The 13,559-nt window shown below is 40.8% G+C and overlaps 1 protein-coding gene across 6 annotated transcripts in view; it reads left to right on the top strand.

Annotated features, from left to right (window-relative positions):
• LOC139756165 (nicotinamide phosphoribosyltransferase-like) overlaps positions 1 to 13,559 on the top strand; it is a 249,048-nt gene that overhangs the window by 189,354 nt on the left and 46,135 nt on the right. For all 6 annotated transcript variants that reach the window (XM_071675352.1, XM_071675350.1, XM_071675351.1 and 3 more), the window contains one exon: positions 397 to 511. In XM_071675352.1, the coding sequence (XP_071531453.1) occupies positions 397 to 511 (115 nt within the window). The remainder of the gene's footprint in view (positions 1 to 396; positions 512 to 13,559) is intronic.

Below are 13,559 nucleotides of genomic sequence, written 5' to 3' on the forward strand. Positions count from 1 at the left end.
ATCGCAATGGAGCAATTATTGCTTAATTTCATCTACACATAGTGATTTGCTGATATCCTCTTGACGCCATGTCTGAAGAACTCGTGAATAATTGATGTATAAGGAAGACTAACGTATCTCGTCACCACCAAAGATCAGCGGAAATTTGATTGCTGGAGATTAAGCATTGGTCATTGATGTAGATGATATCCACTTTTTTCTGAGCACCATAGGGTTATAAGAGGTTTGGTTACCGAGTTAAACTTTTACAGGTGAAATTATAATGAATAGGTTGATAAGTTACCGATAACTGAAGATTTTATACTGTTCTTTACCAGTGTACAATCTTCTGCTAATCATTCTCTCCACTACATTCTACTCTACTGTCTTGTTTTAATTGGGATATCTTTATTTCAGTGTTTGGAAATTCTTGGTAGTGCATATGGAACAAGAGAAAATTCCAAGGGTTTCAGGCTTCTTCCCCCATACATAAAAGTAATTCAAGGCGATGGAATATCATACAGGACTATAGGTATGTAATTTTTTGTTGCTTATGAATTGCTTGATGGTAGCTAACACATGAACAGTAATATACAGAATTTCTATGGAAATTTGGTCTGCTCTGTGTTCAAGGTTGCACTGGGTATTTAATCTTTAAATGACTTTCAAAATATGAATTACTCATAATTTGAATAACTATTTAAATTTTTTTTTTCATACTATTTGCCATTTCCCGCGTTAGCGAGGTAGCGTTAAGAACAGAGAACTGGGCCTTAGAGGGAATATCCTCACCTGACCCCCTTCTCCGTTCCTTCTTTTGGAAAATTAAAAAAAAACGAGAGGGGAGGATTTCCAGCCACCCGCTCCCTCCCCTTTTAGTCGCCTTCTACGACACGCAGGGAATACATGGGAAGTATTCTTTCTCCCCTATCCCCAGGGATAAAATATGAATGTCATAATTTTGTATGGTAGTATTATGATCTTGCAGTAACCTTTAGTATAACTCACACATTTGGATGGTAGTAAAACATGTTACAGGTACTATAGATTGTTTGCTAGAAGAGTGCAAGCAGTTGGTATGGATGTTCAAGAAAGTGGCTTTGGACTTAGGAGAGTACCTACTTATGATGATATTTCTATTTATTTATTTATTTTTTTATTTATTTTTTTTTTTTTTGTACATTGGAAGCTTCAGTTATGGATATAAGGCCACATCAAGGCTGGGCCTAATTGAAATATTGAGAGGGTTGTGAAAGGGAAAAAGAAGAGGCAAGGGAAAGGAATTACTAAAGGCTTGCATAGCAAGAAGTGCTCACTGTATTTATTGCATGATAGATGATGCTGTCATTTTCAGCAGTGACAGTTCAACCATAGGTTGTCAATCTACGATTGATCTTGTACTTATCCAAGCCAGCTGTCGAGTTTCCTTTTGAAGGACTCGTTGCTCACTCCAGCCATGTTTCCCATCTTAAGGTAACAGACTCCTCTTGCTGGGCATTCATTCTTTTGGTTTAGTGTGTTCCATGACACTTATTTCAGAACATTTGTTTTCTGACTTTCCATGTGCTATCATACATCAGTTATCACATATCTGTTTCTTCTCTTTAAGCTTTTTACCATATGTACTCGTGTATAGCATGATTTCATCCATAAGTCAACCCCAGACTTTCAGCAGAAAAATCCTGATATTTTCATATATCTCATGTGTAAGTTAACCTAAGTTTTTGAAGAATAGCCTAAACATACTAGCACCTACTGTATACTTCCTTCACTCTGAGACCCATCATAATGTGGTATCATTGTAGATACATTATGTATCCTTACCCTAACCCCATTATTTTTACTCCTAAATACACGTAATACATTCCAGTTGTGTAATCGGTAAGTACTTACTCATCTGTAGGAATTACTCTACTTAGATGAAATTGATTGGAATTTGAGAATCTACTACAAAAATGTTTACCATATATCAGAACACTGTAAGCTAAAGGAGCTGAAGCTTAGCCTTTCATAAGTATGAAGCTTATGCACACCAGTAATACATGCTGAAAATGCATACAGTGGACTTGCTTTCATTATGTAACCTTGCACATGCTTTCAGTAGGCATTAGTTGGTAGGCAGCCAATGACCAGGGAGGTATATTACCAGTGCTACTTGCCTGGGTATCGGAAGGGTTAGTGACAGCTGCTTAGTGAGTCAGCACTTCAGTGATTGTCAAGCTGCACTCCTCTGACCCAGGTAGCTGTCTTTTCTTTCTACCTCATTCACACGTCGACTATTGCCATTCTCTCATAAACGTACAATCTCTTCTTGTCATACGTAACACACAGCTCATTCTTTATAACTTTAGATTTGCCTACAGTGAGCACTATGTGCTAGCCCTGCTTTTAAGCAAAATGATAGAAGCAGATAGGTAGTACAGAGAACCATATAGGCAGGAGCACTAGATAGAAACATTAGAAGTAGTTGGTAGGAACATTAGATAGAAGTCGTCAGTAGGAACATTAGGTAGGAACCTCTGCAAACACTAAGGTAGAGTTGCCTTCTGCCAGTGGCCTATTAAGGGTGAGGCACTAAAGCTGAGAAGCAGCAGTGGAATTCACTGGTTATGTTACTGTGGACAGCCCTTTAAGGGAGTTCCAATTGGTACATGTGTCAGGGATATAGATAGATGGATAGCATGCACTTTCATTTTTTAATGGTATTTACACCCCCATTTATCTTTATTTAAGTTCCTTTATCTTCACAATGTAAACCCAGTAGGATTGAATATTTAAAATGGGCTGCAGCTTTCATCAGTGGAGGATGAACAAAAGTTTTCCCAAATGTGGGAGCACAGGCCTTTCTTGAAGGCCAGACACCATGGCTTGCTACATCCTTTACTACCACTGTGCTGTATTTTCAGTCACATGCAAACTTTACTGGTTTCCAGCAGCATCACAAGATGCCTAATCATCCTTCAAGTGCTTGTTGTACTTTCCTAAGTACCAAAAAGATTCACAAGACTTTCAACAGGCGAATGTGTGTGTTAGTCTGTGGGCGAGCCAGAGCTATCAGCTGCATTGTCTGTTGGCACCAATCAGTCTGAGGACAATTACATTGAAGTGACTGCCTTTAGGAGTCATATCTGACTTATAGTTGATCAGAGAGCAGTTCTTCCCGCCATGTTTTGAAATAATGAAGTAGAGTAGTGTGAGGGGAGAAATGTAAAACAAAGTGAGTAAGAGTTTTGTATATCTATATATCTATAGCTCTGTTGCTTGTTCCCTTCTGGAACTCCCTAAAGGGATTGGTCACAGCATTAGAGAAGGGAACTCCCTAAAGGCGTTGGCCTCAGCAATAGAGTCTCCATGAATGGTGAACTCTAGTGCCACTTCTTAGGCTTTAGTGCCTCACCCTTAACAGGCCACTGGCAGAGGGCAAGTCTAGTGCAGTGTTTGCAGAGGCTTCTACCTAATGTTCCTCCTGACCACCTCAGACTAATGCTCCTGCCTAATGTACCTACCTGCTACATCTACCTAATGTTTCTACTCAATGCTCTTGCCTAAATGTTCCTAACTACTACTTCTCTCAATTATTCATAACATTTTGCCAAAAGGCAGGGCTAGAACATAGCATTCACCACAGGAAAATCTTGATTTATGAAGAATGAGCAGTGTGAGCTGAGTGTTGTCATGTTATGCATGACAAGGAGAGGTTGTATGTTTAGACAGAATGCCAGTATTTCATGTGTGATTTAGGCAGAAAGAAAAGACAGCTATCTGTGTCATGGGAGTGCAACTTGACAACCATTGAAGTACTGGCTTACTATGCAGATGTCACTAACTCTCCCAGTACCCAGGCAGATAGTGCTTGTAGTATACCTCCCTGGTCGCTGGCTAACAACAAAAAACAAGAAATGACTTTTACTTTCATTTAAGGGGTGAATGAACCTTGTAGCTCCAGGGCCGAAATAGGTGCTTATATAAGATTTGGTCCCTTGTATGAAATTGCTGAGATAAAGATGAAGAGCGCAAATCAAGAATATATTGTATCTTGGAGAACTCAGCACTTTTGAGTTAAACAGATGTTAATTTTAATCACCAGTATTAGTCACATTCTCATGAAATTTGATACAGCTGTTGCAGATAAGTAAGATATTATGAGCGGTAATCAGTATCAAATGACTTTAAATTTATGATAATTTTTAACAAAAAAAAGCTGATGAACAATAATCAAAGGAATTTTATTTGATGACTCATATTAGTATGCTTTCATTGGTACAGAAAAAAAATTTTGTTTTAAACCTGTAATTGGTCTCTAATGTAAATCATTGAAACATATAAATGTACATGAATATATGTGTATGTTTCATTAGAAGAGACTAAAAGGATTCATATGATTGTAGGATTTGTTGTGTAAGATTATTGTATATGGTTTAGCTCAAGGGGTGTGTATTATCTTGTCCCTCCAACCCCACATATACCACTGTGATGTGACAAGTCAGCTCAGTCAACTGTTGTTTTGGGAAGACTCTTTAGATTTATGTGTATTTTTGTCAGGTCTTGTTAAATTCTTGTAGTTTTGTTCTTTAAGATGTACAATATATTTTTCTAATTGTTAGGCATGCAAAAGGGAGATTCTTGGATATGATTGTTTTGAAAAGGGCAGCTGGTGGGATGTCTGATCATCACCCAGTAGACGCAAAGGTGAAGATTTGGGATTTTCGAGAAAGAGGAAATGGTATGAGTGAGAGGGGTTTTGAAAGTATGTGAGCTTATGATAGGGGCATTTTTGGAGAACTGCTAGGAGAGATTAGGTATAGAATGGTAAAAGGTAAGAGTAAATGTAAGCATGAGAAGTGTGTGAGGAGCAGGAGATAAATTAAGGAAGTGGTGATGGCATGTGCAAGAGAAGTGTGTGCAAGGTGAGCAGGTGAGAAAGGGTAATGTATGATGGGATAAAGAAGTAAAGTTGCCAGTCATAGAGAAAATAAGAGGAATATGGATGGTACTTAAAGGAATGGAGTGCAGATGTTTGGTAGATGGTGCAGGGTTGAAAAAGAGGAGAGATGAGAGGTCGGGTAACCAATTAGTAGTAAACTTCAGGGAGATTAAGATATTTTGGAAGAAGGTTAATAGAGAAGAAAACAAGAGAGCAGATGGGAACATTGACAAAAGGGGCAAATGGGAAAGTGGTAACAGTAATTAATGAGGTGACGAAGATATGGAATGTGTGTTTTGAAGGACAGTTAATTGTGTTTTATGATAAAGTGGCAGATGTAGGGTGTTTGGGTCTGCAAGGGATGGCAAGTGAGAGTCATGGAAAATGTTCTGATGAAGAGAGAATAGGTGCTTAAAACCTTGTGTAAGATGAAAAGTGGTAAGAAGGCTGAAGTGGATGGTATTGCAGTTGAATTTCTTAAGAAAGGGGATGATGGTTTTGTTGATTGGTTGGTTAGGTTTTCAGTGTATTTTTGGATCCTCTTTCACTCCTAAAACCACACTGTACCTCCCTAGTCTGATGCTCTGTACATACCTTCTCCCTTTCAATCACTACTCTCATGCACAACTTACCAGAAACACTCAACAAATTTATACATCTGTACATTGAATGCTCACCTTTGTCCCCCATGCCTTTATACAGTGGCACTATGTATGCATTTTGCCAATCCTCAGGCTCCTCACCATATTTCATACATGCATACATGCATTATAAATCTTATGTAACTAGTCAACAACACAGTCACCCACTTTCTTAGGAAATCCAAATGCAGTACCATCCACTTCAGCCACCTTGCCACATTTCATCTTGCAAAAGGTTTTTACCACATCTGTCTTCCCCAACCACTCTCCACGACTTTTTCACTTCTCATGTCACTTCAACCGAAACACCCTCCATATGCTAACCTGTCTGCTATCTGTTTATCCATATTTCTAATGCCTGTTCCCTCTGGAAACTACCATCAAGGGATAGCTGTGGCAAAAGAGTCTTCACTTATCCCTGTCCTTAATGCCTCCAACCCATACACCATTCCACTCATTCTTCCACCATTTCTCTCTCCAGTATTCTTCTGTACTGTTTGCCCATGTTGTAGGTGGTCTTCCTCTCTCACCAACCCCTTTAATTGAACTATCATACACTCTCCTTGTAAACATCCAGCCTTTCAGTCTTTTCACATGCCCAAACCACCTCAAAGTATTACATTTCACTGACTCTACCACTCCACAATTTATTCCCTATGCATTACCTGCCATACCACATCTCATACACCCCTTCATTTCTCTCTTTGCTCCATCTAGTCACCCCACATGCTCTTCTCAGATAACTCATTTTCACAGCCTGGATTCTTGACCTCAATGACTTATTCCATATCCATATTTTGGTTGCATAGGTCAGGGTTGGGAGGACTATGCTGTCCCTTAATGCTCTCTTCTTTTCCATACATCTCTATCTTTCATTATTCTGTTAAGGGGCCCAATGACTCTTCTACCCTGTACTGCTTTCTCCCTTAACTCTCCTTCCTTATCACTAAACTTACCCATGACATCTCCCAAATACTTAAAGTCTCTCACCACTTCCAGTCTTTCTCACCCATACCCAAAGCTCAATTTAGTAAAAAAAAATTTTCCCTCTATATGGTTTTACAAAATCTATACTTTCACTCTGTTTCCTCTCAGACTCCATTACTTTACTTTTTCTTGCATTTACTTTCAATCGCCAATGCTTACATACATCATAAAACATACAACCTTCTGCAACTCCTCTTCACTTTCATCAAACAACACAGTATCATCCACAAACAGGCTTACCAGTTGCCGTCATATCTCACTGCCACACTCCATCTCTGTACCCCCTTTCCATAGTTTTGCTTTCATCTCTCTCTCATCACTCCATCCATATATGTATATTAAAAAGCCATGGTGACATCACACAGCCCTGCCTCACACCCACATATATACCAAAACTTTTGCTCACCTCCCCCTCCACACTTAGGTATGCATTTGCTCCTATATATATAGAAGGCTTTCTTATCATCCAACAGTTGTCCCCTACCCCTTATATCCATAACACATCCCATAAAGCATTCCACTTGACTCTGTCATACTCTTTATCCAGATCCACAAATGCTCCATTCAACTTCGTACCCTTTACTAAATACCTTTCCTTAGTCATCTTTACCACAAAAATCTGCTCCACATATCCCCTACCTTCCCTAAAACCTCCTTGCTCTTTACTTATTTGACATTCAGTCACTTCCATCACTCTGTCAGTCAACATTCTTATGTACACTTTTCCTGCTATACTTAATGGACATATTCCCTTGTAATTGCTGCATCAAAACCACTAACACACTCACTTAGATGCTCCCAAAACACTTGCCTCTCATGACCTTTCTTCTCATGCCCAGGTGCATAAGCACCAATAATCACCCATCTCTCTCCATCCACTTTCAGTTTTACCCATATCAATCTAGAATTTACTTTCTTACACTCTATCACATACTCCCATCACTCCTGTTTCAAAAGTAGTGCTACTCCTTCCCTTGCTCTTGTCCTCTCACTAACCCCTGATTTTACTCCCAAGACATTCCTAAGCCACTCTTCCCCTTTACCCTTGAGCTTCATTTCACTCAGAGCCAAAACCTCCAGGTTCCTTTCCTCAAACATACTACCTATCTCTCCTTTTTTCTCATCTTGGTTACATCCACACACATTTAGACACCCCAATCTGAGCCTTCGAGGAGGATGAGCACTCCCTGATTGACTCCTTCTTCAGTTTCCCCTTTTAGAAAGTTAAACTACAAGGAGGGGAGGGTTTCCAGCCCCCGCTCCTGTCCCCTTTAGTTGCCTTCTACGAAACGCGAGAAATGCATGGGAAGTATTCTTTCTCCCCTATCCCTAGGGATATTTTTTTTTTTTTTTTTTTTATACTTTGTCGCTGTCTCCCGCGTTTGCGAGGTAGCGCAAGGAAACAGACGAAAGAAATGGCCCAACCCCCCCCCCCCATACACATGTACATACACACGTCCACACACGCAAAAATACATACCTACACAGCTTTCCATGGTTTACCCCAGACGCTTCACATGCCCTGATTCACTCCACCGACAGCACGCCAGCCCCTGCACACCACATCGCTCCAATTCACTCCATTCCTTGCCCTCCCCTCACCCTCCCGCATGTTCAGGCCCCGATCACACAAAACCCCCCCCACTCCATCTTTCCACCCCCAATTTGGTCTCCCTCCTCTCCTCGCTCCCTCCACCTCCGACACACATATCCTCTCGGTCAATCCTTCCTCACTCATTCTCTCCATGTGCCCAAACCACTTCAAAACACCCTCTTCTGCTCTCTCAACCACGCTCTTTTTATTTCCACACATCCCTCTTACCCTCACGTCACTTACTCGATCAAACCACCTCACACCACACACTGTCCTCAAACACCTCACTTCCAGCACATCCATCCTCCTGCGCACAACTCTATCCACAGCCCACGCCCTGCAACCATACAACATTGTTGGAACCACTATTCCTTCAAACATACCCACTCTTGCTTTCCGAGATAATGTTCTCGACTTCCACACATTTTTCAAGGCTCCCAAAATTTTCGCCCCCTCCCCCACCCTATGATCCACTTCCGCTTCCATGGTTCCATCCGCTGCCAGATCCACTCCCAGATATCTAAAACACTTCACTTCCTCCAGTTTTTCTCCATTCAAACTCACCTCCCAATTGACTTGACCCTCAACGCTACTGTACCTAATAACCTTGCTCTTATTCACATTTACTCTTAACTTTCTTCTTTCACACACTTTACCAAACTCAGTCACCAGCTTCTGCAGTTTCTCACATGAATCAGCCACCAGCGCTGTATCATCAGCGAACAACAACTGACTCACTTCCCTAGGGATATATATATATATATATATTTTTTTTTTTTTTGCTTTGTCGCTGTCTCCCGCGTTTGTGAGGTAGCGCAAGGAAACAGACGAAAGAAATGGCCCAATCCACCCCCATACACATGTATATACATACGTCCACACACGCAAATATACATACCTACACAGCTTTCCATGGTTTACCCCAGACGCTTCACATGCCTTGATTCAATCCACTAACAGCACGTCAACCCCGGTATACCACATCGATCCAATTCACTCTATTCCTTGCCCTCCTTCCACCCTCCTGCATGTTCAGGCCCCGATCACACAAAATCTTTTTCACTCCATCCTTTCCACCTCCAATTTGGTCTCCCTCTTCTCCTTGTTCCCTCCACCTCCGACACATATATCCTCTTGGTCAATCTTTCCTCACTCATTCTTTCCATGTGCCCAAACCATTTCAAAACACCCTCTTCTGCTCTCTCAACTACGCTCTTTTTATTTCCACACATCTCTCTTACCCTTACGTTACTTACTCGATCAAACCACCTCACACCACACATTGTCCTCAAACATCTCATTTCCAGCACATCCATCCTCCTGCACACAACTCTATCCATAGCCCACGCCTCGCAACCATACAACATTGTTGGAACCACTATTCCTTCAAACATACCCATTTTTGCTTTCCGAGATAATGTTCTCGACTTCCAAACATTCTTCAAGGCTCCCAGAATTTTCGCCCCCTCCCCCACCCTATGATCCACTTCCGCTTCCATGGTTCCATCCGCTGCCAGATCCACTCCCAGATATCTAAAACACTTCACTTCCTCCAGTTTTTCTCCATTCAAACTCACCTCCCAATTGACTTGACCCTCAACCCTACTGTACCTAATAACCTTGCTCTTATTCACATTTACTCTTACCTTTCTTCTTTCACACACTTTACCAAACTCAGTCACCAGCTTCTGCAGTTTCTCACATGAATCAGCCACCAGCGCTGTATCATCAGCGAACAACAACTGACTCACTTCCCAAGCTCTCTCATCCCCAACAGACTTCATACTTGCCCCTCTTTCCAAAACTCTTGCATTCACCTCCCTAACAACCCCATCCATAAACAAATTATGTACATGTGTATATATGTATATGTCTGTGTGTGTAAATATATGTGTACATTGAGATGTATAGGTATGTATATTGTGCATGTGTGGACATGTATGTATATACATGTGTATGTGGGCGGGCTGGGCCATTCTTTCGTCTGTTTCCTTGCGCTACCTCGGTAACGTGGGAGACAGCGACAAAGCAAAATAATGATAAAAAAAATATATATATATATTAATTGTTTAATTAATATATATATATATATATATATATATATATATATATATATATATATATATATATATATATATATATATATAAAAAATGGGTATGTTTGAAGGAATAGTAGTTCCAACAATGTTGTATGGTTGCGAGGCGTGGGCTATGGATAGAGTTGTGCGCAGGAGGATGGATGTGCTGGAAATGAGATGTTTGAGGACAATGTGTGGTGTGAGGTGGTTTGATCGAGTAAGTAACGTAAGGGTAAGAGAGATGTGTGGAAATAAAAAGAGCGTGGTTGAGAGAGCAGAAGAGGGTGTTTTGAAATGGTTTGGGCACATGGAGAGAATGAGTGAGGAAAGATTGACCAAGAGGATATATGTGTCGGAGGTGGAGGGAACGAGGAGAATAGGGAGACCAAATTGGAGGTGGAAAGATGGAGTGAAAAGGATTTTGTGTGATCGGGGCCTGAACATGCAGGAGGGTGAAAGGAGGGCAAGGAATAGAGTGAATTGGAGCGATGTGGTATACAGGGGTTGACGTGCTGTCAGTGGATTGAATCAAGGCATGTGAAGCGTCCGGGGTAAACCAAGGAAAGCTGTGTAGGTATGTATATTTGCGTGTGTGGACGTGTGTATGTACATGTGTATGGGGGGGGGTTGGGCCATTTCTTTCGTCTGTTTCCTTGCGCTACCTCGCAAACGCGGGAGACAGCGACAAAGTATAAAAAAAAAAAAATATATATATATATATATATATATATATATATATATATATATATATATATATATTTTTGATTTATATATATATATATATATATATATATATATATATATATATATATATATATATATATATATGTTTGATGATAGAGTGGTAGCTTTAGGGTGTTTTGGTCGAGGTGGTGTGCAAAGTGAGAGGGTTAGGGAAAATGATTTGGTAAACAGAGAAGAGGTAGTAAAAGCTTTGCGGAAGATGAAAACCGGCAAGGCAGCAGGTTTGGATGGTATTGCAGTGGAATTTATTACAAAGGGGGTGACTGTATTATTGAATGGTTGGTAAGGTTATTTAATGTATGTATGACTCATGGTGAGGTGCCTGAGGATTGGCAGAATGCGTGCATAGTGCCATTGTACAAACCTAACCTAACCTAACCTAACCTAACCTAACCAATCACTTTCCTCTCTTCCTACACGTACACATGCCTTACATCCTCGATAAAAACTTTTCACTGCTTCTAACAACTTGCCTCCCACACCATATATTCTTTGTACCTTCCACAGAGCATCTCTGTCATCTCTATCATATGCCTTCTCCAGATCCATAAATGCTACATACAAATCCATTTGCTTTTCTAAGTATTTCTCACATTCTTCAAGGAAACACCTGATCCACACATCCTCTCCCACTTCTGAAACCACACTGCTCCTCCCCAATCTGATGCTCTGTACATGCCTTCACCCTTTCAATCAATACCCTCCCATATAATTTACCAGGAATACTCAACAAACTTATACCTCTGTAATACATATATATATTGGATGTTAATGTGCTGGAAGGATGTCTGATCATTATCTTGTGGAGGCTGAGGTGAAGATTTGTATGGGCTTTCAGAAAAGAAGAGTGAATGTTGGGGTGAAGAGGGTGGTGAGAGTAAGTGAGCTTGGGAAGGAGACTTGTGTGAGGAAGTACCAGGAGAGACTGAGTACAGAATGGAAAAAGGTGAGAACAATGGAAGTAAGGGGAGTGGGGGAGGAATGGGATGTATTTAGGGAATCAGTGATGGATTCTGCAAAAGATGCTTGTGGCATGAGAAGAGTGGGAGGTGGGTTGATTAGAAAGGGTAGTGAGTGGCGGGATGAAGAAGTAAGATTATTAGTGAAAGAGAAGAGAGAGGCATTTGGACGATTTTTGCAGGGAAAAAATGCAATTGAGTGGGAGAAGTATAAAAGAAAGAGACAGGAAGTGAAGAGAAAGGTGCAAGAGGTGAAAAAGAGGGCTAATGAGAGTTGGGGTGAGAGAGTATCATTAAATTTTAGGGAGAATGAAAAGATGTTCTGGAAGGAGGTAAATAAAGTGCGTAAGACAAGGGAGCAAATGGGAACTTCAGTGAAGGGCGCAAATGGGGAGGTGATAACAAGTAGTGGTGATGTGAGAAGGAGATGGAGTGAGTATTTTGAAGGTTTGTTGAATGTGTTTGATGATAGAGTGGTAGCTTTAGGGTGTTTTGGTCGAGGTGGTGTGCAAAGTGAGAGGGTTAGGGAAAATGATTTGGTAAACAGAGAAGAGGTAGTAAAAGCTTTGCGGAAGATGAAAACCGGCAAGGCAGCAGGTTTGGATGGTATTGCAGTGGAATTTATTACAAAGGGGGTGACTGTATTATTGAATGGTTGGTAAGGTTATTTAATGTATGTATGACTCATGGTGAGGTGCCTGAGGATTGGCAGAATGCGTGCATAGTGCCATTGTACAAAGTCAAAGGGGATAAGAGTGAGTGCTCAAATTTCAGAGGTATAAGTTTGTTGAGTATTCCTGGTAAATTATATGGGAAGGTATTGATTGAGAGGGTGAAGGCATGTACAGAGCATCAAACTGGGGAAGAGCAGTGTGGTTTCAGAAGTGGTAGAGGATGTGTGGATCAGGTGTTTGCTTTGAAGAATGTATGTGAGAAATACTTAGAAAAGCAAATGGATTTGTATGTAGCATTTATGGATCTGGAGAAGGCACATGATAGAGTTGATAGAGATACTCCGTGGAAGGTATTAAGAATATATGGTGTGGGAGGCAAGTTATTAGAAGCAGTGAAAAGTTTTTATCGAGGATGTAAGGCATGTGTACGTGTAGGAAGAGAGGAAAGTGATTGGTTCTCAGTGAATGTAGGTTTGCAGCAGGGGTGTGTGATGTCTCCAATGTTGTTTAATTTGTTTATGGATGGGGTTGTTAGGGAGGTGAATGCAAGAGTTTTGGAAAGAGGGGCAAGTATGAAGTCTGTTGGGGATGAGAGAGCTTGGGAAGTGAGTCAGTTGTTTGCTGATGATACAGCGCTGGTGGCTGATTCATGTGAGAAACTGCAGAAGCTGGTGACTGAGTTTGGTAAAGTGTGTGAAAGAAGAAATTTAAGAGTAAATGTGAATAAGAGCAAGGTTATTAGGTACAGTAGGGTTGAGGGTCAAGTCAATTGGGAGGTAAGTTTGAATGGAGAAAAACTGGAGGAAGTAAAGTGTTTTAGATATCTGGGAGTGGATCTGGCAGCGGATGGAACCATGGAAGCGGAAGTGGATCATAGAGTGGGGAGGGGGCGAAAATCCTGGGAGCCTTGAAGAATGTGTGGAAGTCGAGAACATTATCTCGGAAAGCAAAAATGGGTATGTTTGAAGGAATAGTGGTT

This window comes from Panulirus ornatus, chromosome 20 (genome assembly GCF_036320965.1).
Source record: "Panulirus ornatus isolate Po-2019 chromosome 20, ASM3632096v1, whole genome shotgun sequence".
NCBI lineage: Eukaryota > Metazoa > Arthropoda > Malacostraca > Decapoda > Palinuridae > Panulirus > Panulirus ornatus.